General features: G+C 41.4%; 1 protein-coding gene across 1 annotated transcript in view; it reads left to right on the top strand.

The window, feature by feature from the left end:
- DNM3 (dynamin 3) overlaps positions 1-15,274 on the top strand; it is a 523,181-nt gene that overhangs the window by 500,025 nt on the left and 7,882 nt on the right. The window contains exons 18-19 of the mRNA XM_058540062.1: positions 2,113-2,339; positions 2,913-3,149. Coding sequence (XP_058396045.1) covers positions 2,113-2,339; positions 2,913-3,149 — 464 coding nt within the window. The remainder of the gene's footprint in view (positions 1-2,112; positions 2,340-2,912; positions 3,150-15,274) is intronic.

The raw sequence follows: 15,274 nt of genomic DNA, 5'->3' as shown, positions 1-15,274 counted from the left end.
GGGATGAAATATTCCTTAGGCCAAATTTATTGCTTTTCCTCTAAATCTGACTTTCCTTCTTGACTTGTGATTTTTTCTGCTCCCACTCACTCAAACCTCAGTGCTTGGGGTGTTTTTGTTCCTTTCTTCCTTGCCCTTCACATGAAAACAGCACCAAGTCTTGTTGGATTTTCCTGTATAAAGTCATTTATATGCGCCCATCTTTTCTATTCCCCTGCAACCTTGCTAAATCCCTTATCTCATAAATGATCTACAGTAGTCTTCTAACAGATTTCTTTATCTCCACTACCACCCTTGCAAATTCTTGTCCATTCACAGCCAGATTAACATTCTTAAAACTCTCATTTATTGGTTCATTTGCTTAAAAGCCTTCCATGGCTCCCCATTGCCAAATGGATAACATTCAAACACTTTTCCTTGGCATTCAAGGCCTTCACATCTGGCCCCAGGTTACCTGGCCAAATTTACCTTCTGCAACAATTACACATAAACCTTCTATTCTACCAGACAGTTGCCTGAACACATCTTGTATATTAGATTACTTCCACATTTGAGTCACTCTCGGTTTACAAAATATGTGCAGAGAATACTTTTCATTTCACCACAGTGAAGCTATGATTTAGCTGAATTTTCCAATTAGAGGAATTAGTTACATGTTTCGATACCTTCAAAAAATCATGAAGCTATGTGTTTTAGACTCTTGTCGTCTCTGAGTTACAAATTTAACTACAACTCAGGAGTTTTGAGCATCTGACAGGTGTTCAGTTGCCTCTGCCTTTCTTAGAGGTATCCAGTGACTCTAGATAAGTGTTAGGTTTCTCATTTAACAGAGAAACTGAAAAACCCAAGTTGGTTTACTTTCCTAGGCTTAAGTTAGTTGGCATACTTGCTGTACCACTCTTAAATAATGTTACTTAAACATAAATTGTCTTTTCTAAGCACTCAATCAAGGTGGGGTAATGGAGTAATGCAAAGAGCACTGGCCTTCAAGTCAGAAGATCTGGGGTTCAACTTAATGCTGTGTGACTTTGGGCAAATTACCTAAACTCTCTGAACTTCAGTTTCTTCATCTATAAAATTGGGGTAATAATACGTTTCATTAAGTATGTGGCGAGAATTAAGTCAGATAGCTTGAGAAGGCACTTGGGACATACAATATTTCATTGATTCCTGCATTCACTTTTTTCACATTTAATACTTCTGACATGAAGATGCATGTTATACTCAATGGCATTTTGGCATTCTGTCATAGGTTAATTACTGGTGTTTCTTCTTTCTTAGTGACACATAAGATAGTGGTGGCTCTTAAAATCAATGGTGTTTCAGATGTGATGAAATATGGCGGTCGATGCTCTCTCCCGCAGTGCTGTGCTCTCCATTCTCATCCCACAACAAAATGCCCCTCCCCTAAGGCTCATACGTATTGTTCATACTTTTGTTCGTTTCTATATATCTGTTACTCGTGGAACCTCATGTCAGTCCTCATCACTGTTAAGTAGCTTCTATTGTAAATTTTTAGAAAGCAGAGTGTATCACTCTTTTTTGTAAATCAACTTGAATTGTCATATAATGTTCTGTACTTAATAAATATTCACTTATTGGTGCTAATTCCACTTTTGAGATGACAGTGAAATCTGGAGTCTTAATAGTATTCCAGTGATTTTGGTAAAAGCTAGGTAAAGGACTGGGAATACCAAGGAATGGATAACGTGTGTTATTACATAGGTTTCTGTGCGCCATGGTTTCCCGTTGAAAATACTGCTGCTTACCTCCGGGTACCTTTGTTCGCCTCTAAGCCAAGCAGCCTCAGACACCATGGGAATGCTCGCACAGCCAACAGGCCCTGTTCTGGTGAGGGCAGGGTCTGGCCCTCTTTTCAGCTAATCTGTGTGTTCCTTCAGTGTCGACAGCCATAAGACAGAGAGGAGGAATGTCACGGGCACCCGTACTGAGGGTTGGGAGCATAATAAAGAAAATAAGAGTGAAGAGATGCATGATGCACCCTTTTTCCCAGAGTGAACTTTTGCGGACTTTGCCCCAGGCTCTGAACCAGTTTATACCACTCGATCACTCATTCGTTCCCATTTTTACTTTTCTGTGGTGACCTGACAGGTGAAAGATTTCATAAATTCCGAGCTCCTAGCACAGTTATATTCTTCAGAGGACCAAAATACTCTGATGGAGGAATCTGCTGAGCAGGCTCAGCGCCGGGACGAGATGCTTCGAATGTACCAGGCCCTTAAAGAAGCCCTTGTGATCATTGGCGACATCAACACTGCCACTACCTTCACCCCGGCACCCCCTCCTGTGGATGACTCCTGGATACAGCACTCCCGCAGGTAGGAACATGGCCCCCCTCACCTGAGGCCAGCCAAGCTTGTCCAGTATCATTTCCCAAGCATGCTTCTCTAAACCAATATGAATCTGAGGAAAAAAGATACTTATGTTCAGGAGTCAGAGAGAGGGTCAGATGATCCCAACTCCCTTCAAAAACAAGCACCATACACCCTTATAGTGGAATGTTATACAGCCATTAAAAAGAGTAAGTTCTTCAAAACACTGAAAGGATAGTCAAGTAATGTGAAGCTTAAAAAAAAAGAAAGTTGTAGAACGTTGTGTTCTATTATGTACAGAAAAGGAATTTATAGAGAGAGAGAGAAAAAAAATATTGTAGAATATAGTTGAAAAGGATACACAGGAAACTATTGGTTGTCTCCACAGAGTGAAGGGGTGGGGGAGGGAAACTTCCTTTTCATCACTTACCCTTTTATACCTTTTAACATTCGGTACATGTATCTGAGTTAGTCAAAAAATAATTTTTAAAAAGCAGTCAGGGAGCCATAAAATATTTCTTTAAAGATGAATTCAGACAGAAAGTAGAAGCGGGCAACCTGCTGTTGTCTCTTCCCCAGGTCGCCCCCTCCCAGCCCCACCACCCAGCGGAGGCCCACGCTGAGCGCACCCCTCACTCGGCCGGCCTCGGGCCGGGGGCCCGCTCCCGCCATCCCCTCCCCTGGACCCCACTCGGGGGCGCCCCCGGTTCCATTCCGGCCCGGCCCCTTACCTCCCTTCCCCAGCAGCAGCGACTCGTTCGGAGCGCCTCCCCAGGTCCCGTCTCGGCCCACGAGGGCCCCGCCCAGCGTCCCGAGGTGAGTGTTCTGCGCGCAGGGAAACGGGGGCATGCGCTTTGGTTCTCTTCTCAGAGCATGACAGACAAAATTTATTTGAATAAGAAAATTGCAAACATATTATCATACACGTTTGCAGTTTTCACCCAGGAGGGGGATCATGGGGAAACTGCTGAGCCTGTTACACCATTTAAAAACCAATATGTGGTCTAAACCTCTCGTTTATCAACTTGGCACAAACTAAATGGGACCAAAGAAAACTGGGTCCAAATGAATGACGATTTGGCAGCAGTTTGTAGAACGTGACGGAGAGCTTTGAAACGAAAGCGCCGTGGCGGGTCTGTTGCAAGCTGTGCGCTTCGTAGGTCAGTAGAGTATCACCAGCTGAGGCCTCACCTTCTCTATTACCAAAGGAATTCTAGAAAACCACCAACTTTAAGGAATATTATCCATCTGCCTTCTGAACTATGACCCTTAAACCCATGTTATTAACTTTAGTGTAGGCTGAGGAAAAATCTGGCTGATTAATCTGCAGTTGTTTTTTTAGAAACTATGCCTAGAAATTTTACTATAGACATCATGATTGCTGTATGCAGTCACTAACCATGTATGAGATAAAACACTGTACATTTGAATAATACATTTTGGCATTTGTAAGCAGATTTTCAGGCTCAATTGTGAAACAAAACAGCTAATAAATAAATGGAACTTGAAATGTATATAGTTGAAGCAGTAGTCTCACCTTCGTACAGTCAAAATATGTACAATGTGTATAATTAGAGATTTTGAAAATAGAAGGAATTAGGGTTTTTTCCTCAACATCAGAAATTTAAAAAGGAAAGAAAATTAGCCCATACAGAAGGTTAATTTTTTAAAACTTCAAGTCAAAGGATTAAAATATTTGTATACTCCATGAAGGAAAACCTTACTACGCATGAACCGTAAAAAAAATTCTGCTCACCCATGAGGCCTGAGTCACCTCAGCCTCTGATTACAGTACTTACATTTCTTTTGATCTTCAGGCTGTTGGGTGTAATGAAGAGAAGAAGGGGCATCTTAAACTTGTAAACAAAGGATGTAGCAGGAATAGCAGGGGATGTGGAATCCGAAGATCTGGTTTGCCACAGACCTTGGGCAACTCATTTAATTCTAAGCCAGGAGTTCCTCACCTATGAAATAAGGATAAATTCAGCAAGGTTGTTGCCCAAATCATTTGAGATGAGGTATTTGAGAGAGTCTGATAAACTATAAAGCACTGTGGTTGTTACTGTTATCGTCATTTTGGTCCTAATCAAACAGGATATACGTACACTCAAACCTATATTTTTTTCTCTAAACTCAATGGGTTTGCTTATAATTTATTTGGAACTGAGCTAAATTTCTAGTAATAATAGTAAAAACAGCAGTTCATATTTATTGTGCTCTCAGTGTATGCAAGGCACCGCCCTAAGGGCCTTGCAGGTACACTTTTGTTTACTGCTCACAACAACCCAATGAGATAGGTTATCATCCATTTTACAGAGGAGGCATGGAAGTTAAGCAACTTGCCCAAGGCTGCTCGAGCAGGTTCTAATGGAACTGGGCTTTAATCCCAAGCAGTCTGACTCCAGAGCCCAGTCTCCCAGCCAGAATACCAGGGTTTCTCAACCTCGGCACTACTGACATCTTTGTTCTGGGGGACTGACTGTCCTGTGCATTTTAGAACATTTAGAAGCATCCTGGCCTGTACCCATTGGAAGTCAGTTGCACTCCCCCAGTTGTGACCACTAAAAATGTCTCTAGACATTGCCAATGAGGGGGAGGGGTAAACTCCCTCCCCTTGAGAACCATGGCACTGCAGTATAAAAAGACTTTCTCTTCCATGTAAAACAACGTAAATGTCAGCATCAAGCCTCACTACAAGCAAGATTAAATTACTGTTTTAGGGGACCTCAGATTAACTGGGAAAGTGCCTGCCATTGTGCCAGGAAGGTATGGAGGCCATTGAGGGAGGGGTGTTGGGAGTGGGAAGGCGGGAGCCCCATCCAGGAGCTTTGAAGTCGGCTATTTTGTCTGTTTAGCTGTAAGAAGGAACCGGAGCAACACGGTGCTGCCTGTCCTTGGGAATGAACATGCATGTCTTGCCTGCTCGCTTGGCTGCTTTCCCTCTTGGTTTCAGATAAGCTGGCTTGCCAGTCCCCTTCAGAGAAATCAACCATTGAATGTTCAACTGATTTGTTAAGTGGGGTGGAGTCGCCCTGGGCATTTCCCAGCACGAACACAGAAGGCAGCCCGGCAGCCGTTGGTAGCTGGAGCTGGAGAAGGGGAGCCACCAGGTTCAATGCGCCTGCATTGAGGAATTTATAAGACAACACTTGTGTTATTCAAGATTTCTAGACTATTCTCAAGGTAGAGGCAGACTTAACTGGATCTGGTCTTGCAAGAAGTCTCAAATGTAAAACAGAAATGAGAGTTCAGAGTAATAAGAGGAAAGTTGGTTGTTTTGTGCTGAGCCTTCAAGTTTCAGGGCCAGTTCAGAACACTGGGAGGGAAATCCCTCTGGGGGGTAAGGGGTGTCACCTGGGAGAGAGCAAGAAAGACTCTGTCAGGATCCTTATGCCTATTAAAGTTTAGCTTTAGATGGAGAATTCTGACCACAGAAAGTCTGTTTTTAATAAAAGCCAGAGCAGGAATCCTACCAAATGCAAGCCAGAAATGAATGGGGTTTAAGATTTCAAAAAAAGAAAGAAAGAGAAAAAGAAAGAGAGACAAATATAGAAAGAAAGAAAGGAAAAAAAAAAGTTGAGAGAAGCTCTTATTGAAACTTCACCTTGTTCTATTTATTTATATATTCTCTTTCCCTCCATGATTTGCCTACATTTTCTCTATTAAAAACTAAAAAAACCTGAAATGCCATTATCCATCATCTCCAGGAAAACAACTCGTAGCTTTCCGAGAAGGAAGTTTGATTTTTTTTTTCAGTTCTTTGCTTTCTTAAGGGCCCTTTCTCGTCTTTTATCTGAAACCAGAGACTCATAACGTGACAAGACAGCCCAAGCGGTGCCCCACTGGCTCCCTGTTGGGCTTTAATATTACAAAGGCAATAACTGAACTTTTAGAGGCAAAAGATTCTGCCGTGCGGCATGTGCCTGTGCATAGTTTTCTTCTAGACAATTCGCAACTTCATTAGCAAGTTACGATCTTGACTTTTAAGAGCACATATACTTTTATTTTAACCCTATTAAAATGTAATGAAAGCACTTGCAATTGTACAGAAACCATGAGTGTTCTGCTTTTTAAAAAAAATTATTATTATATCTTTCCATTCCAATGTAAAGGAAGAGGATGGAGAGAGGCTGGTGGAGTCATTTTTGGCCCAGCTTTTCTCAGCTGTTCAAGCTGTTCTGGTTTATGTGCAAGGAGCCTTTCAGTGAGGGAGCTGGAAATATTGCAAGCTACATGCCTGTTTTAATTAATTCCACCTGAACTAGGGGAGCATCTCTATTCCAAAGAGACTCACCAGTATGGATGCTTCTGTCATTAGTAAGCTGAGTGTACACGAATCTGATTTGTGGAACATTTTCTGTTGCCAGAATATTTGGGTTGCCCCCTCCTCTCTCACCCCCCACTCAACTTCTCTGAAGGGGCTAAAACCCAGTTTGAGATCCCAGCCAGTCATGTCCTTATTTAGCAAGATGATCTTAAACAGACACCACCAGCTCTTTAGGGGCCCTGTTCTCTTACTTGGAGATCCTAATCTTCATCAAACACTAACTTCAGGGCTGATGTAGCGATTTTCGGTTATAGCTTCTTAAAATTAGTTAATTGGGAATCACAGCCTTTGACATTACCAGAACAAATTAATTGAATCAGAGTGTGTTTTTCCTGGCAACAGCGAACTCTGGCATTATTTCACTCATTTGTCTTCTCCCCTTTCCTTGGACTAAGCTATTTTGCAATGGTCAAAACGGGATAAGGGTAGGAGGAAGGGTCTCTATCCAAGGAACAGCAAACTACGTTTGCCTCATCGCTCAATCCTCTATTTTAAAAAAATGTTGAAAAATAGCGGTACTTTCTTTTAAGCACCCTTGTCACCAAGTCGGATGGTGTCTTTTAAAAATGGCAAAACTGAATCATAGGAAAGGATTTGGCTTTTACTCCAGCTCATCCACGTGATGGAAATACAACATGGAAACCAAGAACTTCTCCATTGCAAGAGTCTCTGGTGAGCGCGGTGGTGAAGCTGGTGCCCTGCCCTGCACAGGCGGTCCTGCAGGAGCACCAGGGTTAGCCCAGGTTGCCCGCTGACGCCCACTCGGCGACCTAGGCGGTTTCCCTGACGTTACATGGCACAGCTTGCGAGTCGCATCACAGTCCCACATTCTCAGTACTTTAATGCTAAACCAACCATTTCAAAAGATGCGTAAATCTCTTGACATAAAGAGATAATCAATACACTCATGTTCTTTTCTTTACAGAGGTAAAAACCATTTGGTTCTCTTTACACTTTAGTTTAATCTTGTTTTAAACATTTGACCTTGATGCCCTGCTGTACTGTATCTCTTACAAATTTCACTTGTTGATTTAATTGACAGTAAACATAGAATCCCTTTCACTCAGAGATAAGGTCTCCTTGTTTTGTTTTGTTTTGTTTTTTTCAACCAGTCCCCCAAATTTTGAGTAAGGACAAACCCACGATTCTTATGAGTGTGTCTTTGCATCCCTCACATCAAGGTTTGGTGCCATGAAGGATGAAGCTGCCGAGCCTTGAAGCCGTGGGCTCAGGGTATGCGGACGATTAAGCGACTTGTGTGACTAGCCTGTGTCTGATTCCCCCGCAATCACGCACTGGAAGCATCCTGACTTACTCCCTCCTCCACAGCCCTCTAAAAGTACGACTTCTTTTAGCAGCTGAGTGTCATGTGGACAAATGATGAATTTGTCTTGTGATTTCTGATTTCAGCCATGAGCTTTCTGTTTTCCTGACCATCCTTCCCCTTCAAAGAACAAATAAATAAATTTATGATTAGGTATTCTTATTTTTCAGGGAACAGTTTTATTTTTAGTAACAGATTTAAAAGTCAAGCAAAGATTTCTTAAAAGTATAATGGCCAAGAATAGAAAGAACTTGGAGGTGTTGTTTCTGATTGTTAATATTTAAGGCATCTCATGAGGCTATTGTGTTACAGATTTGTTACTGAAATCCCAAATGTAATTAATAATTTTTTGAAGGTTTAACATGAGTTGTCATAATGCTTAATATATTTTAATGAAAACAGAAATTTGGCCACAAGCTGTTCACTAAAGAAAATGTCCAATTTAATTTAAGCCCCTCAGTTAAACATCCCATCAAAAGTCATTCAAATTCCACAATGATTCTGGTTGAAACATAATATTTCAGTGAGGTGAATCAATGGTTAATGTCAAAGTTTTTCATTCTTCAGGTCTTGGTTTCAATCTGGTTTAAGTGAAAGTAAAATTAGTCTGGTGGTTTCCTTCTTGGGTCTCACAAACTTGACTCTACTTTACACAAACATCTCCATCCTGCCACAGTTAGAATGACTGGCAGTCTGTTTAGGTGAGGCCCAGGAACAGCACTGCAAGTGTTCTGAAGGTCAGAATCTAGGAGCTTTACAGACGTGGGAAGGTAGACTTCAGTTTGCCTTTCCGTTTTCAGTGTGTCCCTTATCTTACTTTTCCCAACATCCGATATGTTGCAGGATGGTAAGAGAAAAAGGACAATAAGAAAGGATCTACATGAGGCAAAATACAAGCAATGCAAATGCAGACAGGCGATAGGCAGCGTGAATATAATATGCTGCTGTTAGCCAGTGGTAACTGGCATGCAGTTAACCAACACAACTGCTTCCACGTCCCAAGACAAATAATAGCAAATAGCTCTGTCATTGTTCTCTTTGGGGCTCTAAATTGCTAAGCTTCAGCCGATGCAGGGAAAGGTTTTCTGAGTCTCCGGGTACCCAGCCCTGCCCCGGGTTTCACCTGATTGATAGAGGAAGACAGCCAAGACGGGAGTCTGGCAAAGGAGCCACTGACCAGTGAAAAATGCACAGTAAATGATTATTATTCTTCCTGGGGCAAGTCAGCAGCAAACTGTCACCAGTTGGAATCTGCTGAATGTTCCTATATACAAGTTGATGTCAGCTCAAAGAAAAGAACAGAAAAGAAAAAAATTCCACCCAGTTTAAGCAGACAGACACACCCAAGCCAGTACTTCTATTTCATCACTGCCCTCTTTTGTCTCCCTCGCTGTAGGAAAAGAATGATTTTACAGGGAAAACTTTCTCACTCGAGACAGTTATGGTTAGATGGCATGTTTCTCAGTGACTTCAGAGATTCATGGCACAACATGATCCGTGGCTCTTTCACCTCTAAATTTTATCCAAGCAGCAAACTACAAGAATGGGCTGCTGGGCGCTTCTTCCTTCCCTCTGACGTATCAGCTACTCTGAAAGATGAGCAGCGAAATTTAGCTACTAGAGTTGCTTTAGCTGATAAACAGCCAGGAAATTAAACACGAACGTGTGAATACTGCATCTTTCACTCAGAATCTGCTTTAAATGCCTACCTCCAGCAAGATGAGAAAGAAGTTAAGGATTTAGCTGAGGGTTTGATGGCTTTTTTCTGCTTGTCATAACTTTACTGCTGCTTAAACATAGAATTTTGAAATGCCCGACATTGAAATCCTTTAGCTTACTCAAGCCAACATATTGTAACCGTTGTCTGGGGGAACCTCTGAATCTAAACACAGATTTGCACCCTTTAGTTGCCAGATGAAATCCATCTGGCTTACGAAATGCTGTTGCCAGAGGAATATTACACTTTTGGTCCAGCTAGTATTTTTAAGTGAGGGGGAAAGGGGGTGGTGTTGGAAGGGCATTGGGTTTGAGAGAATCTGCGTGTGTAGTGATGCTGCATTACCGGTATTTAGATGAAGTTTAGGTCACAGGGCAACTCTGATCAAAAATAGAAGAATTCCTAAATAGGGCAAAGTCTAAAGCCACGAGGTATTGAAGCAGCCTCATCATAGTGTGGCACTTTCTTTTCCTTCTGGCTGCTTTTCAGGTATCAGAGCCACATGATAGGCAAAACCACAAATAGCAAGTGCTCTAATTTCTGGAATTGTTTTTTAACTATTCCCATAAACACTAGGAAACATCCACTCCTGTATTCCAGTCAAAATTATCAGTTCACATGAATTGTAGAAAGAACACATTCCATCCAAGGATCAGAAAAAAAAGGCTTAATCAAAATGGCAAATGGCAAAATTCTCAATCACTCACCATCAATGACAAGGCTGGGCCTTCTTGACTTCAATTCCTCAGACACATGGAGAATTCCAAATCTTCATAAAGTCAACATTTTCCCCCATCGGGATTAGTTTAAACACCGAAAAATAAGATAAGGTGTAAATAATGTTCTTACTGCTCTTATGAGAAATGTGCAAGTTAACATGAAATTTAGAAATAAGCTCCATTCCTTCCCTGCTTTTCTGTGGAAGGGCTAACGAACCGAGACAGATGATAAGGCAAAGACCTAGATCATCACAAACTAGATAGACCACCACAAGGGAATCCCCAGGCTTCTATGGCCATTTTGAAAACCAAGAGGAAGTGAGGCCGTGTGAGAAGCCCTCAGGTGGCTTTGAATATGACTTGGGAAAAGATCTTACTTTATAGTCAAATATACCGATTTCCTCGACCATGTAAATATTACCTGTATTAGGTTTCAGATTTCCATAAGGCAGCATTATCTAAATTTGTTTTGGTCCGTATATATCACATTCATCTAGAATGAGACCTCTTATGAGAGTAGGAGATGAGAAAGACTTTCAAAGGTATTTTGCAGCCAAGAGAGTCTAAGATGAAATTATTCCACTTGGGAATGGATATTTATGTAAGATATATTGTGTACCATGTGTATTTTTAAAACTTTATATTAGGATTATTCTCAAAGCCAATTTTAGGAGTGAATGAAATTTTCCCTCAAGTAAATCTACCCGTAGTATTGTGCTCAAGGGCCTTCGTCCGAAAGTCTGCACACTGCTGCACCTTCAGACCACCACTCACAGAGGAAAAGCTATAAAAACTGAGCAAAACGTCTACTTATTTTTAAAACAACTAGAATTTCTTTTTCGCTTCTTAGTAGTGTTGGAAAATATTTTAATGACTAAAATAATAAAACTTCATGTGAGGCAAATTCTACCTTAATTATTGCCTCTTGGAGTGGAAAATTAAGGAAACGTTAGTAAATGTGTTAACTAGAGAAACCACTGCAGTAATTTCCCTCCATATATCTGCGTCTGAAGTCAAAATAAAATCCATGCTATGCATATCATTTGAAAGAAAGCAAACTTGTAATGTCAGCTCTAACGATAGTAGTATCAGAGCCGTCAGCAGAAATTAATAGACCAGAAAAATCCTGTGACTATCAGTAGACTTTGATTAACTTACTTAAATACCCTACATTTCAGTTTAGGAATCTGTAGTGGGGGGTGTTGATATGATTGTTTGATCTGCTTTAACATTTCAAACACTCTAAATTACCCCACTACCATCTTAATACTTGAAAATGAATAAGTATATTGAAAACTCATTTTAAAGCACAGTATCTTTGAATAAACATGTTGAAAGTGTTTCTTGCTTTTGCTTAAAGCTTTGGTGTGTGATTGATTACATCTTAGAGATTTCCTTCTTTTTTACTATATGCACCTTCAACCCAGGACCTTTTCTCCGTCGTGGCTGTTTGATACGTAGCATTTGTTCACCGTCTTCAAAGGTGTCTGAACGACACACGGGGCACTCCCACCAGTAACCTTTGTTGCTGTGTTGTTCCAAAGTCCCCGACCCTGTCGAGCAAGAAGTCTCAGTAAAATATTCTTGAGGGTCACAAGGAATCTTTGCAATTTATACTTTCATAGTCTCCGTAGACTGTTCAGTTTTCAGTTAAAATGTTGTTTTTGTCATTAAAGTTTGCTTTTCTATGTTTTTCCTATGAATTTCGTACCACTTATTAAAGTGCATTTTGAGATGTAAAAACATGTAGCTAGCTAGACTAATGAAGGTAGCATTGACCATTGTCCCCAGTTCAGAAAGCTGTGTTAAGTCAGACAAGCCAGGTTTCAGAACACTTCTCTTGACTGCCTCCTCATGCGCTCCTGCTCTGTCCCTCAGTACTCCTGGTTTGCCTCGTGTCTCGGCTGGGCCCTGCACCCAAATGTATAGGACAGTCTTCCTCTACGTACTTATGCGGGACACCTGCCTTCTGGCTGTGTTTGGCAGGCCAGCAGGATGAGGTAATAATCAGAAGAAAATGTGCTGGTTCTTTGGCCTCGTCCACGTACAACATTATTCAAAACAGTTTTCTGTGAGTGAGAACAGAGTTACTTTGAGATCCCTTGATCTAATAGTCTGTAGGAGTGTGGAGGAACAAAGCTGTAAACTTGCTTGATCCCTTCTAGAATAGTGGAAATATAAGTCATATCTGCCTTTGCCGATCCTTTCAGTGATGTTTACAGACAGATGTATGTAGAAATGGGAGCCTTTCATTTGTAAACATTTTGGCTTGACTTTCTCCAAGTTCAGCCGTCTTCTTAAGCACAGCTCCAAGGACCTTACAGCACTGTTTTCCTAAAAGCATATTTTGTGAACTGTTTCTCCAGGATGATGGCAGTTTTTGTAAGACAGATGCCTAAAAGACATATGGTTTTCATAGATTTTTCCGTCTAGACTAGCTTTATTTAGTGACTTTTGGTCTCAATCGGTCTAGTTAAAGTTTCTGTAGGAGCTTGTATAAAAATTTAAAATGTGGGCATACCATTAAGGTGTAAAATAAAAAGTTTGACTTCTTATTGGCGACAGATTAAAAGGGATTGGTTGAAAATGTCCTTCAGGTTAAGTAATTCTGATCATTGCGTATGTCCACTCGTTCATTCCACTCCCATAATACCGTCCAAAATGGAAAGGCTTACCCTAAAAATCTGATAACTGCTAAATTTATATACTTCTCACTGTTTTCCGAGTAAATTCTTTGTGCTGCAGTTGATGAGCGTGTGTGTTAGAAAGCTCTAATTCTTTCTGCAGAGTCTTTACATGGCCCAGGGGACATACGATTCCTTGCCCTTTTAGCACCAATTTTTACAAACACAGCATTTCCCTCATTTTAAAAAAGCACCCAACAAGCCACTGAGTAAAGGAGATGGAACATTTCGGAGTTTTTGTAACGCTTTCAACCACTGATGAAAATTCCGTTTTAAAATGTGGTTTTTGAGCCAGTGTCAAAGACTCATTTAGAAACAGTATGACACTTTAAGAGGAAAAGAATTACTTCTAGACCTGCCCAGAAATCGGCCTTTTGCTCCCTCTTTAGTGAGAGCTCAGGCCACAGATCCAGCCCCAGTGGAAGTGCATCAGGATGAGGAGCCTCACGGACGGAGCAGATGTGGGCCGTTCTGTCTCCGCAGTATCATCCCTTGGCCTCGCGCTCGGTGTTTAATTGGACTTACTCACATATTTGTGCACTGACATGGCAGCTTGCAAGGCACACTGCCTCTCTGTTTTTCTGTTTGCTTTAAACTTTTTTGTTTTCAAAATTTGAGCTCTAAGGCATGTTAGAGCTCCTCCTGCTGGAATTTTTTTTTTTTAATTGCTGGGATTGTGATTAGTAAACGGTAGCTCTGTCCCTGTTTTGCACTTGGACTGATATAAGTGACCAGAAAAATATCACATGGTGCATTTAAAACTGGCCTTTTAATTCACCAGGTATCACAGTCAGGGAGAAATGAAACATTGGTGCAACATAAATCTTCCCTACTTCTTCCAAGTCCTCTGCTCTGTTTTTTTGTTACAAAAATAAAAGGAATTGGAAAGTTAGCTTTTCCATCAATATTTCTATTTACATATTTACCCTCTCTAAGGTAAGGCCCCAGGTCAGAAACTCGTGCCTGGAAGGTTCTTGCTCTCTATCAGAAAGGGGCAGAAGTCTTTTCCACCTTTCCAAAGCAGAAATGAATGTTACAGTTTTGTATAGAGAGTCACAGTGTTGCCTTTTCCCTCCCCATCCCTGCTTCTTTTTCTTCTTCTCCCTGACTTGAGATGACAAAGGAATGTGCATCTCAGAAGTGGAAGTTTGCCTCTCCCAGTAACTAGTTCTTAGCACCTCCTTCGCAGCCTCTCCTCCTTCCCCCAAGTGGCGCAGTTGGCCAACCCCTTCCCCTGGTGCCTGGGGTGGGAGTGAGGGGGAAGGGCAGGGAGAAGAGGACAGAAGAAGATGAAGAGGGTTAGAAATAGTTTTACCCCAGCTACCATCAGTGGGACTAGGTTTCTACAACATGTAAGTTCTCGGACATCTCTTTGGGGATTTCTCAAAAGAGAGAAAAAGAGATGGGGGGAGGGAAGGAAGCAAGGAAGGAAGGAGGGAGAGAGGAAGAGGGGGAGGGAGGGAAAAAAATAATCAGACAGGACACTGCTTAACCTCATTCAATAGCCATGTGTGTGGAAATCTGTTTACAAACCACATCCTTTCTCTCTGTGTAGTTTTCTCACCACTGTATTCCTCTTACCTTCTGCTTCTCTGCACATCTGTGTCTCTAACCAGCTTATCTGTTGTCAGTGATATAGTGCGGAGGTTAAAATATAAAGTTAATCTCAAAAGTAATGCTTTTTAAGAATCATATTTAATACAACTAAAAACCCTCTAAGTTATCTGTTTTACCAATTAGGACAAGTCGTTTTGACACTTGTGATAAAGAATAAGACAACACTTGATTTCTCAAACTGACAGTACTTTCCTAGCTTTCTTTCCTTCACACATCCTATCTCCCATTCCTGGAACACCAGTCCCCTCAACTTCTCCTGTTTTCTGGAAGTCCTTCCGACCTTCCAACCTCCTTCCAACACCAGGCTAAGACTCCGTATCCCTGAAACTCTTGAGGCAGAATCCCCTCATAGCACGTATCCCACTATTGTTGTCTACTTGTCTCTCCCCCTGCTCACCTGGAAACTCCCGGGCAGTGACTGGCTTTGTTTCTGTATCTCTGACTCTTCGTACAGCACCTAGCACATAGACAGGGCATATTGAGGGAATGAAAGAAGACACAATGAGTTGACGTGGAATACTTAATCAAAATATATTTTGCATTAGCCCAATAT

This window comes from Diceros bicornis, chromosome 4 (assembly GCF_020826845.1).
Source record: "Diceros bicornis minor isolate mBicDic1 chromosome 4, mDicBic1.mat.cur, whole genome shotgun sequence".
In the NCBI taxonomy this organism is placed as follows: domain Eukaryota; kingdom Metazoa; phylum Chordata; class Mammalia; order Perissodactyla; family Rhinocerotidae; genus Diceros; species Diceros bicornis.
This window is presented reverse-complemented; position numbering and strand designations above follow the sequence as displayed.